Source organism: Entelurus aequoreus, linkage group LG09 (assembly GCF_033978785.1).
Source record: "Entelurus aequoreus isolate RoL-2023_Sb linkage group LG09, RoL_Eaeq_v1.1, whole genome shotgun sequence".
NCBI lineage: Eukaryota > Metazoa > Chordata > Actinopteri > Syngnathiformes > Syngnathidae > Entelurus > Entelurus aequoreus.
The window spans coordinates 32,623,430-32,647,228 of NC_084739.1; the positions used below are offsets into that span (position 1 = coordinate 32,623,430).

At 38.8% G+C, this 23,799-nt stretch overlaps 1 protein-coding gene across 5 annotated transcripts in view; it reads left to right on the top strand.

The window, feature by feature from the left end:
- The window catches only part of LOC133657355 (serum response factor-like), a 75,518-nt gene that overhangs the window by 51,284 nt on the left and 435 nt on the right, over positions 1-23,799 (top strand). For 2 of the 5 annotated variants that reach the window (XM_062058590.1, XM_062058587.1), the window contains exons 3-7: positions 5,071-5,305; positions 12,093-12,257; positions 13,311-13,421; positions 18,174-18,371; positions 18,453-18,529. In XM_062058590.1, coding sequence (XP_061914574.1) covers positions 5,071-5,305; positions 12,093-12,257; positions 13,311-13,421; positions 18,174-18,371; positions 18,453-18,529 — 786 coding nt within the window. Of the gene's footprint in view, positions 1-5,070; positions 5,306-12,092; positions 12,258-13,310; positions 13,422-18,173; positions 18,372-18,452; positions 18,555-23,799 lie in introns of all 5 variants that reach the window. The other 3 variants (XM_062058591.1, XM_062058589.1, XM_062058592.1) reach the window with 3 other exon arrangements.

Genomic DNA, 23,799 nt, shown 5'->3' on the forward strand with positions numbered 1-23,799 from the left:
GTAGGACGTTGTCTTTATGTTTGTTGCCACCACGTGATCACGGCATTCTCGCTCGTTTGTCCATGTTGATAGGCTCACCCATCTGATTTGAAGCTACGTTGGTACCATGATGGGACATTTGGCTTTGTGATCATATTTTTTTCATCCTAAATGTTGTTACATTGCGGCACTTCTCATGAGCAAGACACTTTTAAGTAGGGAGGCTGTCAGTGTCTGTCCGTGCTTCCTGTGTTTGCACCCCACCCACCGAAACAAAGATTGTGAATGACTGAAAAGAGGGCTCACTGCGTTCAGTTAATTCTACTGTTAAATAAACTTGCTCGGGTTCTGAGAGCGATGCAAAAAGTGAGACGTCTTTCTCCCTGTTTGAAGCAAGACACAAAAAAAAGGGAGGCTCAACAATTCTGGTTAGCCAACATGTCTGTCACTCAAATGCCGGTGATGGCGGAGTTAAAAAAAAAAATACCTCAGCCTCTTGCGGTTATATATTGCACTAATTAAAACCTCGATGTTGATTCGATGTCGATTAATCGTGCAGCCCTACATAGTGGTGGTCGCGTGATGGTCTGGTGCTGCATGAGTGCTGCCAGCACTCGGGGAGTTGTGGTTTATTAGGCCGACAACAGGGCAAATTTAGTGGTAGAGTTTATAGCAGACCTGGGCATTCTGCGGCCCGCGGGCCACATCCGGCCCTTTGTGCGTCCCTGTCCGGCCCGCGTGAGACCAATCATAAATTACAAAATAAATTTAAAAAAGTATCTATGTCGAGTGTGCAATACTACGGTGCTGCTTTTGTTTTGAAAAACGTTATATTATTACGTATGCGCGTGCGTGATTGTGAGTGAATGTGAACAGCTGCAATCACAAATTACAAAATAAAGTTGGAAAAACATCTACAGTATGTCGTGCGCGCAATACAACTGTGCTGCTTTTATTTTGAAAAATGTTATTTATGGGCGTATGTCCGTGTGTAACCTGTGAGTGAAGGTGCACAGTGACAAGTGATGCACGGTTTACACCCGAGACGCTATAAAGAGAAAAGTTGATGACGAATGGCGTGTTTTCAACAAGACATGGACTGCCAAGCAACATTCCCTCTAAGGTGCATGCTCAAGCGTCCTCTGCGCACAGCAAATATATGCCGCGCACCAAATCAAATCCCATCTGAATTCTAAACAAAATAAACACATTTATTCTGTGTAATTTTGCAATGCAACTTTGAGTGACAGTGACAACAAGCGGCCCTAACGGTGTTCGTCAACACCGTTCAATTGAACACCGTTCAATTATTGTAACGTCTATCGAGATGCTTCGAGGCCAGGAATTATATCGATCACTTTATTGAGCAAAACTGTTTATATTCGGCCATAACCACACCAAAAACATGAGTAAAACACTTCTATCTCGAAAAACTAGTCATTTTCTGCCGTACAAACCAGGCCAAAACCAACTTGTCATCTGTCACCAACACGCATAGCACTAAACCACTGGTGCGTTTATGGCCACACAAAAAGTCGGACAACTCAAACACCACACAAAGTTACACTATGACTCCTCAGTCATACGTGTGCTTATTTTACTGTCATTTATTATTAATGTTAATTTATTTATATTAATCAAGGAATGCTGTTACTAGATAAAGTTACATGATTATATTTCATTGTGCAACATGAGGATGTTTAAGGGGAACTAAATGTGATCTCTGAAAGGGGTACAAATGATTTCCAAAGCAGTGCTTTTGGTATAAAGTTAAGTTACGTTAAATTTAAGTATTATTATTATTATTATTATTATTATTATTATTATTATTATTATTTATCTTACGGTACATATCAAAAATAATATTGAGCAAAATTTAATTGAAATATTGTCGATGTGGCCCACCAGCAGTGCTCAGGTTGCTCATGCGGCCTCCGGTAAAAATTAATTGCCCACCCCTGGTTTATAGAGATATAATGAACTACTCACCGGTCTGATGGTGAACACATTTATCTAGTATCCTCTGTATTACTACCTTATTAAGACTGAGAGTGTATCATGTGACCTATGATGTCATACATACTGCTTTTGCAAAAGCAGCTTAATTTGTTACAGTTCCTCATTTTGTGCGACCCACTCGGCAGAACATCCTGCTCTGCTCGTCAATGGATGCTCTTATTAGCATACTCTGTGGTCCCATGTCATTCAATCATACCTTTCTGTGTGCATGCAAGCCTTTTGTAGAGATGGCAGATTGGTCAGGGTTGTCATCGTAACGCAACACTTTTTTCAAAGTATGTTTTGATGGAGCTGAAACTGTTTTCATTTTGCTTAGCATGAAAGGATAATGCACAATGTGTTCAAAATAACTTATGTGGCATTTGCTTGTGAAAGCTCTCAAAATAAACAATTAGTTTCTTTTAACTGTAAATGATGCACAAAACCTACCCAAAAATGTGTATTGGGCCATATCATTTTTGTACAAGATTCCTAGGCGAAGATGACTCTTTTGAGTAACAAGACTGAAAGTAACAGGAGTGAGTTCTTGGCATAGAATTGGCAAATAGATTAACTATCGTCACATGACATGTATGTTAACACTTAACAAAGCACATTACAGTTATTCTTTTTTTTTTAAGTAACAAATAGCTCGGTTGGTAGAGTGGCCGTACCAGCAACTTGAGGGTTCCAGGTTCGATTCCCGCTTCCGCCATCCTAGTCACTGTCGTTGTGGCCTTGGGCAAGACACTTTACCCACCTGCTCCCAGTGCCACCCACACTGGTTTAAATGTAACTTAGATATTGGTTTCATTATGTAAAGTGCTTTGAGTCACTAGAGAAAAGCGCTATATAAATATGATTCACTTCACTTCACTTCACAAATAACATAAAAAATAATCTATGTAGCAGGACTCAGATTTTACCCTCCCCCTACTCATTGTTGAAATATAGTCAAATGTACAGTTGGCTTTTCCGTAGTTTGCAGAGGATCTGAATAATGCACTTTTCTGGGCACCATTTGACTTGTGCAATATTCCAAATTTTTCCGAGGGGGTAATTTGTTAGGGTGACAAGACTTAGTAAAATCCCAGTGAATTTTAACACCATAGTTTTTTGTTGTGTTTTTTAAGAAAATAAACTTAAAGTATTGTTAGGATAAGGACTAGCACAAATATAAAAAATAAAATCAACATTTCTTTTCCAGCATTTAAATTAATATATTTAATCGTAAACTCAAGTACTTTAGAAGCAGAGATAGAGAACAAATTCTATTTTTCTAGTGATCAAGGTACAGTAGATTGAAATGATCTTTTAAACTGCATTTGATAAACATGCACTCAGATAAATATGCAGGACACATTAACTGTAAAATATTTTTTTTACCAAGCAATTTCATTGTGCATTTACACGGATACACGGATCTGATTAAACACACAAATTGTAACGCGTGTTTGAATATGGGTTTGCTACAATAACACTTACATTTAATTTCCCAAGAATGCAAATTATATTAATTCTGTGGAATGGCCCTCATGCTGTAATTTCCACACAATTTACAAACGTTTTGTTTTAATGGTGCTTGCAGCATCCACCAAGAAAGTCCACAGAGAATAACTACAAAAGTTTGAGCAGCAATAAGCAATAATTCTCCTAATTTCATCCAGAGCCCCCTAAATGTTCTTATGTTGGACTACAAATGTACAGTATAGTTACACTAATGTACACAGAGCATCTTAACATTTGGGTTTACAAGGGAGGTTGTCAACTTACATTTTATCCAAAGCAGCCAACATCGCTGGAATTTTTTTATACAGTAGTTGTACATGTGGATGCAATTACAGGGTTTTCAGCCTACTTTTTTGTACCTTGTTTATGTCACGTCTGGTTTCTGTCGCCCGTTCATTGATCCTTGACAACATGGCGCTTACTTTTAAAAGTCCAAACATGTACACAGCTGCTTTAGGGAGGAAAAGCCCCATTAATGGTGTCGTTATGGGTCTCCACAAGTGAAAGTCTGGTGCTATCAATGCTTTTAGGAATTAATGTGTGCAGAAGCATAGAAGAAATGCACCTTTATATTGGGCATGCATCTTCTAGGAATAAATAACCTGAAAAAAATAATGTAGATAACGTTATTTTTTAAAGAAAATTTACTTGAAGTATAATTAAGATCAGGATAACATACATTTTATAAAAAAGAAAACAATGTTCAAGGTAGTTTATATTAATATTTTAAATTATATTTAGCAGTAATAAAAAAGAAAAAAAGAAAATGTATTTACTGGTAATAAAAAAACAAACACAAAACAAAAAGAACAACCGTTTCAGCTGCAATCCACCAATCAGGCCTGTATAGTAGAGTGGCCAGACAGAAGCCATTTCTTAAAAGGTTTGCCAAAATGCACCTGAAAGACTCTCAGACAATAATAAACAAAATTCTCAATTGAACTCTTTAGTGTGAATGTCAGACGTCATGTTTGACGGAAACCAGGCAGCGCTCATCACCAGGCCAATACCATCCTTACAGTGAAGCATGGGGGTGGCAGCATCATGGTGTGGGGATGTTTTTCAGCTTGTGGCATAGAAAAATACTTGCGGCTGTAATTGCTGCCAAAGGTGCACCAACAAAGTATTGAGCAAAGACTATAAATACTTACCATGTACATGTCATTGTTTTATTTTTAACAAATTTGCAAAATTAAAAAAGCAAAAAACTTTTCACATTGTCATTGCTGGGTATTGTCTGTAGAAGTTTGAGGACAAAAAATTATTTATTCCATTTTAGACTAATGCTGTAACATAGATGAGTTGGTGACTTGTTCAGGATGTACCCTGCCTTTCTCCCGAGTGCAGCTGGGATAGACTCCAGCCCCCCCACCACAACCACAAAAGGGACAAGCAGTAGAAAATTGATGGGTGAATAACAAAATGTGGAAGAAGTGGAGCGCTGTGAATACTTTCCGGATACACAGTATATATATGAGTTAATACTGTACTATAATATACGTTATAAGTTGATTGTAACTTGTTGCATGGACTGTTTTGTAGTTTTTTCACCCCTTTCTAAATCCTGTGTCCTTTCACCATCAGGACACGTTGAAACCAACGTTTACGGTAGCCAACCTACCAGGCAGTACGAGCAACGCCCAGTCCACAGTTCCCACCACCTCCACCAGCATGCAGGTGAGCAGTGGCCCCAACTTTCCCATCACCAACTACCTGGCGCCGGTTTCCACCAGCGTCAGCGCCAATGGGACTGTCCTGAAGACCACCGGTGCATCCACGGGGGTCATGCAGTTGCCCAGTGGCTTCACGTTCATGCCAGGTACTTGGAAGATTGTGTTGTCAATTCTTTGCATCAATGTAGATAATGGGGTTCTCAATGTAAGGCGCTTTTTTGAGTCCCTAGAGAAAAAGCACAATAAAAATATAATTCACTTCACTTCACTTGAGTAACATCAGCGATGACGTGCTTGGTCAGGTGTTTTTTAATAGTTGTTGTTAGCTGATTACAATCTAAATGTCACCTTGCCAACATCTCAGACGTCATCACAGAGACAGTCGTGCTTCACTCGCCAGGCTGTTTTTACATGACGTCTTTCAAAGACGGTCGCCTTTGATTTTCACTCTCGGATAGAAATAATTATGTAAGGGTGTCACAATGGACCTGGCAACGCGGGCTGCAGAGCATGGTCCATTCATAATGAGTCATGAATATTCGATAATGGATTATGGCTTGTAATGACACTATGAAGCATACTTGGTGAATCTGCAGCTTTTGTGCTCATGAACTAGATCCGACCTTTCCCAGTAAAACCCAGAAGAGATTTACTGATCCACATTGGTGCCCTGGCCCACCACATTATTTTATATGACCTACAAAAACCTGAAGTTAATGTGACGCAGATAAATGTATTTAATCTTTCAGTTTTGACAGAGAAAAATGTACTGCATGCATTGCATATCTTCTAAATTTAAATTATTTTCTGATCATGAAACAAGATATTTCAAACTTTTTTTAAATGTTATCACCATAAATACCTAAACATAAAGAATAGGATTCACTGTTTCAAGCAGCCCTCTGAGGGCAGCCGTAACTGCGATGTGGCCTGCAATCCAAAAATAATTTGACACCTCTGCTTTAAAGGGCACTCCTAATTAGCATAAGCACCCCCTGTTGCTCAAAATGGTGGTGAGAAGTATAATTTAGCTAGCATTAAATACAATTGCATTGTTGTGTGCACACTAGGGCTGCAACTATCAACTGTTTTACTAATTGAGTTTTCTATCGATAAGTTTGTTTGATTAATCGAGTAATCGGAAAAAGCATACTTTGTTGCCTCAATGTGTATAGTAGGGAAAATACAAACCCCGTTTCCATATGAGTTGGGAAATTGTGTTAGATATATACATATATAAACGGAATACAATGATTTGCAAATCCTTTTCAACCCATATTCAGTTGAATGCACTACAAAGACAACATATTTGATCATACTTGCCAACCCTATCGGTTTTACCGGGAGACTCCCGGAATTCAGCGCCTCTCCCGATAACCTCCCGGAAGAAATTTTCTCCCGATAAACTCCCGGAATTCAGCCGGAGCTGGAGGCCACGCCCCCTCCAGCTCCATGCGGACCTGAGTGGGGACAGCGGCGACAGTCTGTTTTCACGTCCGCTTTCCCACAATATAAACAGCGTGCCTGCCCAATCACGTTATAACTGTAGAATGATCGAGGGTGAGTTCTTGGTTTCTTATGTGGGTTTATTGTTAGGCAGTTTCATTAACGTCCTCCCAGCGCGGTAACAACACACAACAACAGCAGTCACGTTTTCGCTACCGTAAAGCAGTTCGTCTGCCGTAAACAGCAATGTTGTGACACTCTTAAACAGGACAATACTGCCATCTACTGGATAGCCTGCGGGACACTGAAATTCAAGTATTTATTTTATTTATATGTATAATAAAATATATATATATATATATATATATATATATATATATATATATATATATATATATATATATATATATATATATATAGCTAGAATTCACTGAAAGTCAAGTATTTCATACATATATATATATATATATATATATATATATATATATATATATATATATATATATATATATATATATATATATATATATATATATATATATATATATATATATATATATATATATATATATGTATGAAATACTCGAGTTGGTGAATTCTAGCTGTAAATATACTCCTCCCCTCTTAACCACGCCCCCCGCCCCCAACCATGTCGCTTGTTGATGCAGTACAGCCTGAGGGATCGAAAGTCACGGGCTTAGCTGCTTACGTGTAGTGATTCCTACAGATTCTCTGAACCCTTTGATGATATTACGGACCGTAGATGGTGAAATCCCTAAATTCCTTGCAATAGCTGGTTGAGAAAGGTTTTTCTTAAACTGTTCAACAATTTGCTCACGCATTTGTTGACAAAGTGGTGACCCTCGCCCCATCCTTGTTTGTGAATGACTGAGCATTTCATGGAATCTACTTTTATACCCAATCATGGCACCCACCTGTTCCCAATTTGCCTGTTCACCTGTGGGATGTTCCAAATAAGTGTTTGATGAGCATTCCTCAACTTTATCAGTATTTATTGCCACCTTTCCCAACTTCTTTGTCACGTGTTGCTGGCATCAAATTCTAAAGTTAATGATTATTTGCACAAAAAAAAATGTTTATCAGTTTGAACATCAAATATGTTGTCTTTGTAGCATATTCAACTGAATATGGGTTGAAAATGATTTGCAAATCATTGTATTCCGTTTATATTTACATCTGACACAATTTCCAGTCTCATATGGAAACGGGGTTTGTAGTTTAAATAACAATTTTTCTGTTTGCCACAACCTTTATTATTTTTTTCTAATATATGCACATCCTCAACATTTAAATTGCACTACTAACATGTGTGCAATAATAATAATAATAATAATGTTCTATTGCAGTGGCTGTGCCAAAACTATTTCTACATATATAAAGTTCCAATCACTTCATGTATTCTGGACTTTATCAATTTTTATAAGTTGAAAGATTAATCAAAGCAACAGAAAACAAATTGAAGCTTTTTTCTAATCAAACTATCGTAATTTCTGTGCTATAGAGCGCACCTAAATATAAGCCACGCCACCTTATTTTTGGACAAATTTTATCTTGTACATAATATTGGCCGCACATGTTCATAAGCCACAAGTGTACACGTTAAAACATGTAATGTTACACAGGTGCTTGTGTTCATTTACAAATTGAACAAAAAACAGATGCTGTAACAAAGCATAGTGTAGCCTACCGGAGAGATCATTGAGCGCGGTCTTTGTCCTTCTCTTCCTCCTGCACGGTGGGGTCACTGAGTTTGTCTTCTTTAGTGTCAAACTTGAGGGCACCTAGGGTGGTTTTCGTCCGGCATTTTCCCTGCCTAATTTTTGCTTTCACTTTCTTCTCGAGACGGGTCACCTCTGGGCTCGTAGGGTCTTCTTCAGCGCACGACGGTCTGGCCTTTTGAGGCTCGTCAATAGTGGTGGATTTACGTTCTGGCGGCCGACTGTTTCCTGTTTTGATAGTTAGGTTGATCATCTTTGGCTTTGGGGCTGTGTTGTGTGCATTTTGTTGTTTTTATGTATTTTTTTATTTAGCCTTTATTTTACCATGTAATATCCCATTGAGATCAAAGATCTCTTTTTCAAGGGAGACCTGGCCAAGAGGGCAGCAGCAAGGTTACATTAAAAAACAATAAACAACACATAAAACATCACATTTACAACATTAAAACTTGCTCACATAACACATGTGCATACAGACAAGGTAGACTGCAATCCTTTCACAGAAGCTTTAAACTCATTCAATGTAACAAGGGTTTGAAGTTTAATATTCGATTGTAGGTTATTCCAAGCCTTCGGTGCTGAAAACCTAAATGCTTTCTTGCCCAGTTCAGTTCTTACTTTGGGGACGAAAAATTGCAGAACATTCATTGAACGAAGATTGTGACTTCCTTGTTTCTTTGTTAAAAGACAAGACAGATAAGATGGAGTGATACCCAGAATGGTTTTGTAGATAAAAATATACCAATGATTGAGGCGTCGAGCACATAAAGATGTCCAGTTAACCATTGAGTATAATACGCAATGGGTTGTTTCTTCTCCATGATGAGGGTGAGTCCATAACACGCTAAATGGCACACTGAATGATTGTGTGAGTGTGTTTGATTTAATGTGAACAATTTCATTGGTCTGATGTGTTGAGTTTAAATTTATTGTTGGCATGTAAAGCTCGTAAACCCGTATTATCGTCCGGAAATCACGGTAATCAATTTAATCGAAAAATGCACACAACACAGTGTTATGCCCTTATAAAGGCATGCTTATGTTTATTGGAATTATTTCACTGCACCTGCAATTTATGAAGAAATGCACACAGGAACACAAACAATTCATCTTTCCCAGTTGGACTTTTCTTAATGAATTTTACTAAAAAAAGGCTACATATTGTTGTAGCAAAGTCATTATAACTTTTAAGATATAATTGTATTTTAAATCCTTTATTTCAAGAAACAATGTATTTACTAAATGGGTTCGAATTAAGATATTGTGAGTTGAAGTACAAATTAACACAAATGTGCCTTACAATATCTCTCAGTCAGAAATGCACACACTTAGCAACATGTTGCGGCTAACCTACTCACTGTATGTTTCAAATAAAACACAATCATAACTATATTAACCTGTGCATTATTTTAATATGTTAAAAACACACAACAAAGTACAGTGTGTTTATACATGGTACTAGGCTAAGTATATTAAAAAACACTTGGAAAAAGAAGTGTTACTTAGATAAGTCATGATTCATTTCTAAAATATTGACATAATATAAAACCACGGTTTTGTTTTGTTATATGCCAAGAATCTGGTCACAATGACATGGTCAATACAGGAGTAGATTCATGCTTGGATGCTTTTTACCTTCCAGTGTGTAGTTAAAGCTACCCCCCATGTCACTGTTTTTGGTCCTCTGCCACAGTTGAACAGTGACATGACGCCTACTTTATCACTTTGACTTTACAGGACCATTATATCCATGCAGCGCTCCTTTCATCTTCAGTCTTTCTAGTTCCTTCTGTTCTTGCAACCTTCCCTCACATTCCCCACCTTCCCCCTCCTGTTGTGTGTGGCACTGTGTGCCACCAGTCTGGCAGCACCATTTGGAACAACATACCCGACCTCAGCACCTGTCTGAGGCGCATGTGATTAAATGCAAGGGTGTCACACATCCATTTGCTGAAACAAACATGTTGATTGTCATAAACAATGTCAAGTCATAATATTGGTGTACAAATAAACAAGTGTCAGAGGTATTCATTTAACCACAATTTAGTCAGAGGGTGGTTTGTTAATCTGTATTTTAACCCACTAACTGAAAAATGTAAATATAGTAATCCTCCAATTTTGTCTGGTTCCAAACAAGTTGTTTGAAATTTGTGACGTTTGCTAACTTGGATATCTCCACACATGGCTAAAGCTTGCACTGGTACGGGTTTGTAGTCCATAGTGAGACCCATAAGCTAAAATGCTGTTATTGTTTGTATTAACTTTTACATACCACTACACAAACCTCTAGTCTCAGCTGAAGAAGTAAGCAGTGCCTACTTAATGTTTGTGTTTCATGACCATGTACACTGGAACCTCGATTGACGAACCTAATTGGTTCTTGAACAGGGTTCGTAAATAGAAAAGTTTAAAGTTAAAGTACCACTGATAGTCACACACACACACTAGGTGTGGTGAAATTACCCTCTGCGTTTGACCCACCCCCTTGTTCCACCCCCTGGGAGGTGAGGGGAGCAGTGAGCAGCAGCGGAGGCTGCACCCGGGAATAATTTTTGGTGATTAAACCCCCAATTCCAACCCTTTATGCTGAGTGCCAAGCAGGGAGGTAATGGTTCCCATTTTTATAGTCTTTGGTATGACTCGGCCGGGGTTTGAACTCACGACCTACCGATCTCAGGGCGGACACACAAGGCCACTGAGCAGGTTTATATGTATTTGTATATTGAAGCTAATTTTTTTCCATAAGAAACAGTGTAAATATGAATAACGAGTTCCAGCCTCATCAAAAGTCCATATTTTAGTAAAGGTTTGTACACTTTGAACACAGATAAAGCCCTGTACAGTACTATATATCAAGCAAACATAACAAAGGGGTGATGGATAAACTTTCTGTTTAATAACAAAGTCAGAACAACAACACAACACACACACACACACACACACACACACACACACACACACACACACACACACACACACACACACACACACACACACACACACACACACACACACACACACACACACACACACACACACACACACACACACACACACACACCCACACACACATACAGTCACTAGCCCTGTGGCGCACTCAGTTTGAAATCACAAAAAGTCTTAACTTTAACAGCCAGGTCACTACAATGATTGGGAATCAATGAAAAACACTTTACCTTGTTCGTAACCTTCTTGGTGTGCAGCAGAAGGGATGTGGATACTTCCTGAATGTTTCAAACCACACATTGCTTATCTATTGCTATTTGGTCTGTGGTTCGTAAATGTAATAGTTAGTACAATGAGGTGTTCATAAATCCATGTTCCACTGTTCCTACTCAGACATGAAGCACAGAGCCTGGCTAAGAACAATACACATTTAATCACAGAGAGTTTTTTTTATCATTTATAAAGATTAAAAATAATTTCATTAATGTGTTTTTACTTAAACTCATCATCTATCAAAGAGATACTCAAGAACACACGTGCAGATAAGCATAAAATATATGTTTGAACATTTTTTTTTTTTCCTATGCAGTCCAGTGATTGGGTAATGTCACTCTGTCAACTTATCTATGCTGCTTCTATCTCTGGCTCTTTAAATTGGACTTTCTTCACCCTGCAGCAGCTTTTCACTCTGTGTGCGTGCACGTGTGTGTGTGTGTGTGTGTGTGTGTGTGTGTGTGTGTGTGTGTGTGTGTGTGTGTGTGTGTGTGTGTGTGTGTGCACGTGTCTGTGCCCCCTTTTTCAGCAGGCACACCTCTCCCCCCCGGCACTCCCACCATTCCTCTTAGCCAGCTGCAGCAACACTCCCTGACCCTGCAGGGGCAGCATGGTCAGACTCTGACCGCCGCCCCTCATTCTCAGCAGGGCCAGCAGGCTGTCTTCCGCTTCCCTGCTGCTGTCTCCCTCACAGGTGACCTACCTCACCAATGCCTGCTAATACTACTACTGTTACTGCTGCTACTACTACTAGTACTACTACTGTTGCTACTACTGTTGCTGCTACTGCTGCTGCTGCTACTACTACTACTACTACTGTTGCACTACTGCTGCTGCTACTACTACTACTATTACTGCTATAACTAATATTACTACTGCTACTACTGTTACACTACTGCTGTTACTGCTGTTACTACCGTACTAATGCTATTACTGCTACTACTATTACTGCTGCTACTACTACTACTGCTGTTGTTACTGCTGTTACTATCGTACTAATGCTATTACTGCTACTACTATTACTGCTGCTGCTACTACTACTACTACTACTGTTGCACTACTGCTGCTGCTACTACTACTACTATTACTGCTATAACTAATATTACTACTGCTACTACTGTTACACTACTGCTGTTACTGCTGTTACTACCGTACTAATGCTATTACTGCTACTACTATTACTGCTGCTACTACTACTACTGCTGTTGTTACTGCTGTTACTATCGTACTAATGCTATTACTGCTACTACTATTACTGCTGCTGCTACTACTACTACTGCTGCTGTTACTGCTGTTACTATCGTACTAATGCTATTACTGCTACTACTACTACTGCTGCTGTTACTACTAATGCTATTACTGCTGCTACTACTACTACTACTGCTGCTGTTACTACCGTACTAATGCTATTACTGCTGCTACTACTACTACTACTGCTGCTGTTACTACTAATGCTATTACTGCTGCTACTACTACTACTACTGCTGCTGCTATAACTACTGCTGCCACTACTGCTGCTGCTGCTACTATTACGGCTACTACTGATAGTACTACAACTACTACTGCTACTGCTATTGTTATTGTGACTCATTGCATGGCTCCCAATTGTTGACGTAACTGCACATGACTTCCTTACACACATCTACTGCTGGCCTCTTTATGCACAGTTGGATGATGTCCTCTGTGTGTGTGTGCGTGTGTGTGTGCGTGTTTGTGGGTGTGTGCGTGTGTTTGTGTATGTCTTTAGGGGCGGGTGTACCTCAGCAGCTACAGGCCATTCAGGTTCACCCCAACACCCAGCTCACACCCAACAGTGAGGCTAGTCCCGAGATGTCCCACAGCGCCACAAACTCCACAGGTATGTCGACTGGTCACACACAGGTGGGCATCAAGGCCTTTTTATCAAGTGGAAGTGATCTTTAAGTGTGGGTTAAAGAAACAGATCCTTCGCTATCAAGCAATCGAATGTTGATTTCAAAATAAAATCCCAGATTTTTTTCACAGAAAATTGATTTATGAATTTTCCGATTCATATCCCTACTTTTTAAAGAACCGGTTGAATACAAATGACAGAGATAATTCAAAACCAGTTTTTCCTTTTATTTAATCAAAAACTAGTAGTTTGAAATGACACTGCATGAACTGCATCTTACTTTTAGCAAAAGTCTAATTTGTGTCACTTGTAGCAAAAGTCTAATTTGTGTCACTTGTTCCATGCCTGTTGCTGCAAAACAAAAGTACCAACATCACTTTTCTTTGGAACAAACGTCTCGCTCTCGCTAGTTACAGCATTAGCCATATTTGCTAAGGAAGTAAGGGGACAACGCAAGCTACGGAAGCTCCTTATGGGCAAAAAGTATGCTCGAGCAAGAGGAGAAAGAAAAAATATATATATATTTTTTAAATCGTCTGCAACAAAAACTTGACTATATCGATAAAATCTATATATCGCCCAGGCCTAAATTAAATACTAAAATACAGCACTTCACTTTTTTAAACATTTTTTTGTGTTCCTGCCTTATTCCAAAATGGATTGCATTAATTTTATACTCAGAATTCTACACTCAACAACCTTTTATGACACCATGATAATTTTTTAAATTTTTGCAAAAGTAATCAAAATGAAAAAACTCAGAAATCACATGTAAATACTACAAACCCCGTTTCCGTATGAGTTGGGAAATTGTGTCAGATGTAAATATAAACGGAATACAATGATTTGCAAATCATTTTCAACCCATATTCAGTTGAATATGCTACAAAGACAACATATTTGATGTTCAAACTGATTTTTTGCAAATAATCATTAACTTTACAATTTGATGCCAGCAACACGTGACAAAGAAGTTGGGAAAGTTGGCAATAAATACTGATAAAGTTGAGGAATGCTCATCAAACACTTATTTGGAACATCCAAACAGGTGAACAGGCAAATTGGGAACAGGTGGGTGCCATGATTGGGTATAAAAGTAGATTCCATGAAATGCTCAGTCATTCACAAACAAGGATGGGGCGAGGGTCACCACTTTGTCAACAAATGCGTGAGCAAATTGTTGAACAGTTTAAGAAAAACCTTTCTCAACCAGGTATTGCAAGGAATTTATGGATTTCACCATCTACGGTCCGTAATATCGTCAAAGTGTTCAGAGAATCTGGAGAAATCACTGCACGTAAGCAGCTAAGCTCGTGACCTTCGATCCCTCAGGCTGTACTGCATCAACAAGCGACATCAGTGTGTAAAGGATATCACCACATGGGTTTAGGAACACTTCAGAAACCCACTGTCAGTAACTACACTTGGTCGCTACATCTGTAAGTGCAAGTTAAAACTCTCCTATGCAAGGCGAAAACCGTTTATCAACAACACCCAGAAACGCCGTCGGCTTCGCTGGGCCTGAGCTCATCTAAGATGGACTGATACAAAGTGGAAAAGTGTTCTGTGGTCTGACGAGTCCACATTTCAATTTGTTTTTGGAAACTGTGGACGTTGTGTCCTCCGGACCAAAGAGGAAAAGAACCATCCGGATTGTTATAGGCGCAAAATTGAAAAGCCAGCATCTGTGATGGTATGGGGGTGTATTAGTGCCCAAGACATGGGTAACTTACACATCTGTGAAGGCGCCATTAATGCTGAAAGGTACATACAGGTTTTGGAGCAACATATGTTGCCATCCAAGCAACGTTACCATGGACGCCCCTGCTTATTTCAGCAAGACAATGCCAAGCCACGTGTTACATCAACGTGGCTTCATAGTAAAAGAGTGCGGGTACTAGACTGGCCTGCCTGTAGTACAGACCTGTCTCCCATTGAAAATGTGTGGCGCATTATGAAGCCTAAAATACCACAACGGAGACCCCCGGACTGTTGAACAACTTAAGCTGTACATCAAGCAAGAATGGGAAATAATTCCACCTGAAAAGCTTAAAAAATGTGTCTCCTCAGTTCCCAAACGTTTACTGAGTGTTGTTAAAAGGAAAGGCCATGTAACACAGTGGTGGCCATGCCCTTTCCCAACTACTTTGGCACGTGTTGCAGCCATGAAATTCTAAGTTAATTATTATTTGCAAAAAAAAAATTAAGGTTTATGAGTTTGAACATCAAATATGTTGTCTTTGTAGTGCATTCAATTGAATATGGGTTGAAAAGGATTTGCAAATCATTGTATTCCGTTTATATTTACGTCTAACACAATTTCCCAAATCATGTGGAAACGGGGTTTGTATATATGTAATCACAACCTAAGAAGAAACATCCGATTCTGTCTGCATCTACTGTTTGTTTTCATGATGGAGAGGTGGAGAGTATATATTAGGAATACACAATAATTAGTTTTCAAGCCAATATCAATAACTTCCTGTTTCTCAAGACTGATACGGTAACTGATAGTGATGCAGACAGTTCTAAAATTTGGATGACTGCAGTGGGCCAGTTTTGCACACATTTCCATGAATTTAATAAATGTGACGGGGCTTTCTTATTACAAATGCACTGTTTTTGAAAGTTGCAAATGATAAACGCTTTTTTAGTGAAATGAAACGTAGAACTGCATCATTATACATAAATTAAAGATGCGTCAATAATTAGTTTTTTTAGTTCATTATTATTCTTCGGTCAATGGTCAACAAAATAAACAAACAGTTGTACATTCATAGATTGAAAAAGAAAATGTTGCAGACCGAAAGGGTTTAGGCTGAAGTTGAACACTTATTGCGCCTAACCCTGTAAACATTGTCAAATACAAGATGAACTTCCAAAAATTATGAAATGTCCTTTGTACAACATATTATAAATACATATTATACACAACATAAACACAGTTATATTATATACACAGTAAAGGCATGTGAAATATCCTTGTACACGTGTTAAACCTTTGCACCAATTTTATACTATATACAAACAATTATACTTCCATTATTATTTATATCTCACATTTAGTTTTTAATTAACATTGATCATAGTATTAACTACAGTGTTGATTCAAAAGTGGTATATTTTTTCAAGACATTGGTCTTAAAGTGTTTTTTAAATGTGTGAATGGAACTGGAACATTTTAAGGAATCATCCAAGCTGTTCCACAGTTGAACCCCCCTGACAGAAACACATCTACTTTTTAAGCTCGTTCTTATGTTTGCTTTCTGAAAGACAGCTGAACCTCTGAGGTCATAGAGATTCTCTCTGGGTTTGAACCTCTCCTGTAGACACCGAGGCAGCATGTGGTTATGAGCTTTGTACGTCACAATAGCAGTGTTGAGGTCAACAAGATCGTGCAGTTTTAATGTTTTTAATTTAATAAACAGAGCATTGGTATGGTCATGATAATCCGCATAATTTACAATTCTAATCGCTTTCTTTTGAAGTAAGAACATAGAGTCGATGTTTGATTTGTAATTATTACCCCAGATTTCAACACAATAATTAAGATATGGGAGTACGAAATAATTATATTACATGTTAAGAGCCTTTTGATTTACAGAGTCTTTGATTGTATGTACCATAGCAATCATCTTTGTCTTAAGTATATTTATGTACAGTTTCCAATTTAATTTATCATCTATATAGATTCCCAAAAATGTTGTTGAATACACCCTTTCTATCTCCATATCATCAATTCTTATATGATACTGTATGTTATTTTTCCTATTTCCAAAAATTATATATTTTGTTTTATTTAGGTTGATTGATAGTTTTTTGGCATCAAACCATTGCTTTAGTATGTGGAGTTCACTCTCTGCAGTCTCTAAGAGTTGGCCAAGGTCTTGCCCAGAACAGTACAGACTTGTATCATCAGCAAAGAGAATACAGTTGGGTTTTTTTTAATAATCAATTTTTAATCGAATCGTAGCTTCTGAATCATAATTGTAATTAAACCGTGAGGTGCCCAAAGATTCCCACTTCTACATATATACAGGTACAGTATGTATGTATGAATATATACTGTATGTATGTAATTGTGTATGTACTGTATGTATGTATGAGTGTGTATATGTATGTATGTATATATGCTTACGTGTATAGATATGTATATATAATAATGTTTTCAGTTATTTCACCTTTTTTTGTTAAGTACATAACTCCACATGTGTTCATTCATAGTTTTGATGCCTTCAGTGACAATCTACAATGTAAATAGTCATGAAAATAAAGAAAACGCATTGAATGGGAAGGTGTGTCCAAACTTTTGGCCTGTACTGTATATTTTATAATGTATCAATAACAACAAAACAGTAGATCTGCAAATAGTGTAGTAATGTTATGTTGATGACATTTTTTATTTAAACAATATGTAATGAATTCTCAAAGTATTGTATTAATTTATTAAAACCATGACACAGAAGTTAAAATCTGCAGTTTGACAAGCAATGTGATAACATGAATGCAGCTGAGATAGGCTCCAGCACTGCCCGCGACCCCGAAAGGGACAAGCAGTAAAAAATGGATGGATGGGATGAATAAAAAATATTTTGTCAAATTAAGTTTTGTTGTCACAAACTGAAGTAGATGTTTTATAAAATATGATCATTTTAAAGTTGATGATCGCCATCTGCTGGTGAGCCTATGCACACTGGTCGTGTCTTTATGACTGTCTCTGTCTCCGTCCCCCTGCAGCAACAGTCAGTCTCCCAGCAACCATCGTCACCTCAACAGTGCCCACATCAGTGGCGGGTCACATGATGTACCCCAGTCCCCACACGCTCATGTACGCCTCCACGCCCGGGCTGGCCGACGGGGGGCTCGCCGTGCTCAACGCCTTCTCCCAGGGCACGTCGGCCATGCAGGTGTCTCACGCACAAGCTCAGGACGCAGGTAGCACGCATCGTGTCCGTCACTGGCTGTGTTTCACTTGTGCTTGATGACACCTGAAGACGTCTCGCTCCTTCCTCACAGGCGCCGTCCCGCAGGTGTTCCTCACGGCGCCTCCAGGCACCGTGCAGATCCCCGTTTCAGCGGTGCAGCTTCACCCAGTACGGCAAGATCTGCATTTTACAAGTGAAACTCTCATTTCCTCTGCAACCAGCATGTCGGCCATCTTGTCATTGCTAATTGAGCACTGAGCGTGTCAGCTGTGGTCGCTTTGTGTGATTATGGACCAGCGGCAAAACACACCTGAACTCAACTAAACACACACCTGTAGCACTGCATGCATGGCACTTTCACCTGTTTTGCTCCCTTACCATCAACATAATGACACCACTAATAATAGCAATGTAGTCATAATAATAATACAGTAATACAATAATGCAGTAGTAATAATAATACAGTAATGATAATATTATAACAATAATAGTGATGATAAAATAGCAATAATCTATTACTCGTGATAATAATGATGCAATAATGTGATACAGTAGTAACAATAAAACTCTAATAGTATATTGCAGTAGTAAAAATAATACCATAATAATGATAATACAGTAATAATAATAACAATAATAATAACATTAATGATAATGACAATAATAATACAGTAATAACAGTACAAAAGTAATAATAATTAAAGCTGCAAGCAGCATTGGTCGGGTCCGCCTTCTGGCAGGTGCTAGTCCTAGGTGTCCAATACTTTAGTCCAGTGGTAGTCCTGAGTGAGACCTACATAGAGGTTTTTGTTTCTTGTCTCTACGATATTGGTACTGGGAGTTAGAGGAAGTTGTGTCTGAGTTCACATTGTCATTATAGGGTATTGTGTGTATTGAGGACAAAGAAGGTCTAATCGCAGTTTCGTTGTCATTTTTGGCACCGTAGCAACTTTAGTGCTGCGGGTCTTTGAAGGCTCGTAAATTCAAAACGGTAGCACTTATTAAAACGCCGTCGTCAACTTTTAATCAGAAGGGTTCAATCTCTCTCCTGTAGCAGTTTGAAGCCGAAACGACAAACGCGCTCAGAGGAGATAATGTTTGATGTTTGGTGACCGTTTGGTACAAAAATGTTGTTTTGAAATGGAGATTACAAACTTCCTGTTGATTTTCGCTGAAGGATGTCAATCTATGAAATGTAGGTCTAGACAAGACCTACATAGAGGTATTTGTTTCATGTCTCTACGACGTTCCTACCGGAAGTTACAAGCAGTTTTGTCAGAGTTTTCCTCTGAGGAGCAGTTTTTTCTCTTTTTTTTTCAAAAATTATGTAGAGCACAATTTTGAGTTTTGGGATTCGGTTTTTTTTTTAGATCACAGTTTCCACCAGTCCCAATGTGTGTGAGAAGTTTGGTGAGTTTTGAAGTATTTTAAGGGGGTCAAATTAGAGGTCAAAAATCAAAAATGAGTGTTTTTAGTCATTTTTTGTCTTGAAGGGGAAATTGCCAACTTCCTGTTGGTTTTCGCCCGAAGAAGTGAAATTATGAATTGTAGGTCTAACTGAGACCTACATACAGGTTTTGGTTTCATGTCTCTACGACCTTCCTAGTGGGAGTTATAGGCAGTTTTCTACCTAGGGGGCGCTAGAGAGCAAGTGTATTTTTTTGGGTTTGGTTTTTTGACTAAAGTCTGCTGGCACACTTTTTGGATGTGTGTAAAAAATTTGGTGAGTTTTGAAGCATGTTAAGGGGGGCGAAGTAGTGCGCAAAGCTGCGGAAGAAGAAACAAAGAAGAAGAAGAAGAAGAATAAAACATTACAATTTCAATAGGGTCCTTTCGTCCCATTGCAAAAGGACTCCCTTTGGGATTCCTTTTGAAAAGGTCCTGTGCGGACCCTAATAATACGATAATGGGGGATGGCGTGGCGCGGTTGGGAGAGCGGCCGTGCTAGCAACCTGAGGGTTCCTGGTTCGATCCCCAGCTTCTACCAGCCGAGTCACGTCCGTTGTGTCCTGGAGCAAGACACTTCACCCTTGCTCCTGATGGGTCCTGGTTAGCGCCTTGCATGGCAGCTCCCGCCATCAGTGTGTGAATGTGTGTGTGAATGGGTGAATGTGGAAATAGTCTCAAAGTGCTTTGAGTACCTTGAAGGTAGAAAAGCGCTATACAAGTATAACCCATTTACCATAATGATAATAATACAGTAATAATAATGATAGTTACATAATAATAATACTATTTCAACACCCACATGCACCACGGTGGCCTCTGCGGTGCTCCTTGCCATTGTCGGTAAGGGGTACAGGGCCAGAGACTGGAACAGACCCAACAGAGCTGCCAAGCCTCACACTTAGAGCGTGACAGTCACGCAGTTTAACTCATTCTCACGCCACACGCCACACTTGACATTTCTCACGCTTATATTCCCCCATTCACTCCTCTAAAAGTGGTCCTCACAGCTTGCTGTAGTTTGATTAACTCTGATTGACTGACCGAGATAACCAATCCATCAGTCCTTGGTGCCTAAATCTAACCAACCACAGAAGGCATCACGCAATATAAACCAATTAGAAGCAACGTATCTTTCACACACAACTCAGCACAGTGTTGCCAACTAGGTGACATTCTCACTAAATCTAGTATCTCCAACTCCTCCTCGTGACTTTCTTTCTCAAAAGCTACTAGCGACAAATCTAGTGACTTTTTTTTGGAATGTTTTGGAGACATGAAAGGGTGTCCAATGTCCAATGTCTAATGTCCTCGACGTACAAGCGGTGCTGTCGTGGGTGTTTCCTCACAGGCTGTCTACTGATTGTCTGCTCTTGGACAGCTTGTACTGAAAACACATTTTGTTGTGCTTTCAAATGCAACGACAATAAAGTTGCATTGCACTGCAGTCAGAGCAGAGAGGAGACGCACACCCACTCTGTGTAAAGCGGCTGCTGCTGCTTCTGCCTTGGTTTACAGTGTGAGATGCAAATATTTCATCACTGTCACGATTCAAATAACGACAAACCCATCGTTCATGTTAATGACACAGTCAATAGGTTCGGTTCGTTCGTGTGTATCACAACCCTCCAGTCTTTTGATCAAATTTGATGATCTAACATTTAACAATGTAGAATCAAGTAAAATACCGTATTTTTTGGACTATAAGTCGCTCCGGAGTATAAGTCGCACCGGCCGAAAATGCATAATAAAGGAGGAAAAAAACATATATAAGTCGCACTGGAGTATTAGTCGCATTTTTTTGGGAAATGTATTTGATAAAACCCAACACCAAAAATAGACATTTGAAAAGCAATTTAAAATAAATAAAGAATAGTGAACAACAGGCTGAATAAGTGTACGTTATATGAGGCATAAATAACCAACTGAGAACGTGCCTGGTATGTTAACGTAACATATTATGGTAAGAGTCATTCAAATAAGTATAACATATAGAACATGCTATACGTTTACCAAACAATCTGTCACTCCTAATCGCTAAATCCCATGAAATCTAATACGTCTAGTCTCTTACGTGAATGAGGTAAATAATATTATTTGATATTTTACGGTAATGTGTTAATAATTTTACACACAAATCGCTCCTGAGTATAAATCGCACCCCCGGCCAAACTATGAAAAAAACTGCGACTTATAGTCCGAAAAATACAGTACAACTAAACTAAGAATCAACAGAAGAAAATTCATTTTCAATTGTAATCATCAATTTCATTTTTTACCTAAATTTTTATGTCTCCCACTACGTTATTCCTGTCCTGCAGCGTCCATTGTCTTCAAATATGCAAATGAGACAATGATGTAATCTATCAGCTTCTAGCAACTTTTATGACAGTCAAAAGCGACTTTCCTTACTGTGGAGTTGGCAACACTGCCTCAACGCCCACTTTAAAACCCACTCAACGTTCTCCTGCCTGCTAGAAGACAGCTTAGACCCACCAAAGCAGTGTTCCTTCAAATTTTACATTTCAAGTTCTTATTCTTAAACAAATTCTGGTCCATTTGGTTCCATTTGTACCCTGTCAAAGTTACAGACCTTGTCAGGGAGTCCCTGGAAGATGAAGAGAGATCAGAAGAGATTGAGGACAGTGTAGAAGAGATACAAACTAAAAACACAGATGCAGAGGAAGAGACAGAACCGTGGAAATTATTTATTTCTAATTTCTAGTTAATTAAGACGAGCATTAGAAGGCCACAGTTCAGCGAGAGCTGCTGGAGGTGAGGACATCAGTCCTAAGTGTAGGTTAAAACATTTTTTTTCCCGTTAAGTCTCATTCTTGTCATTTTCTGAAACTTGGCAGCCCTGGAGCAACCGACTCTGTCCTAGGCTGCCCACTAGCTTGCAGCCAGTCAGCGGTCCGCGCGGATGAGCGACAATCCTTCCAGGGAGACTGAAGTGTCCGATATGTACTCATCAAGCCAGGCCTCCGTGAAGCGAGTTGATCTCGACGCTCAATGCTTCTTCCGCACCTCCTCCGGTCTCTCCTCGCGAACTCCGGTGTGGCAGAGAGCTAGCAGCTTTTCTTTAGTGCTCCCCTGAGGCAGATCCAAAAGATTTTTCTGGAAAAAAAGCACCAAAAAGCACCACAGAAGTCACTTAAGTGCCACCCCTTGTTGCCCAGTCTCGAAGGGGCCCGGACCAAAAGGTGAAAAACACACGAAAACAAGAAGGAAACACACGAGTAAAGAAGCTCCTGCAACCAGCAGCCGCTACAGTGGCGCCATCTTGAAAAAAAAAGTGATAATAACAATAATATTAATATGATAATACAAAAAATTATAGTGCTGCTCCTAGTAATAATAATATTAATAATTATAATATAGTAATGATAATAGTAATAGCACTAGTATTGTATAATAATACAGATAATACCTAACAATAATAATACAAATAATAATAATAGTGCATCAAACAACCTTTTCTATGCTGTGCATACATTTTGAATACATGTTTGCACTCCTACAAGAGTCCTATAGATATTGGGGGAAAAGGCAAACATTTACTAAATTTACAGCCAAGCATTTAACATCAATTTTCTACTCATTGGGAAACTTTCATACTTGCATGGTTCTTTAATGATAGTTTTAGTGTAGTCTTTATTGGAAGGGACAATACACAGACACATGACGCTCGAAGACAGATACTGTATGTTCTGCACCAGATTAGAACTAAACAGCCAGTTTCCATCCCAAGTCCTTGGTTACATGATTTTAGGAATCTATTGTTGTAATTTGATTGCATGTTTATTGTACATTTTATTCCTTACTAAAATAAAACGTCTGATCACACAGTATTTGATGACTTGGACTTAAATAGTTGGTTCAGTCATTTAGTGAAATGACTACAGCCAAAATGTTTTTATTTAGTTCAAGTCATTCATATTTCAGTGAGTGTATGCTGATCTCTAATTGGCTGTTGCGCGCACCTGAAAGCC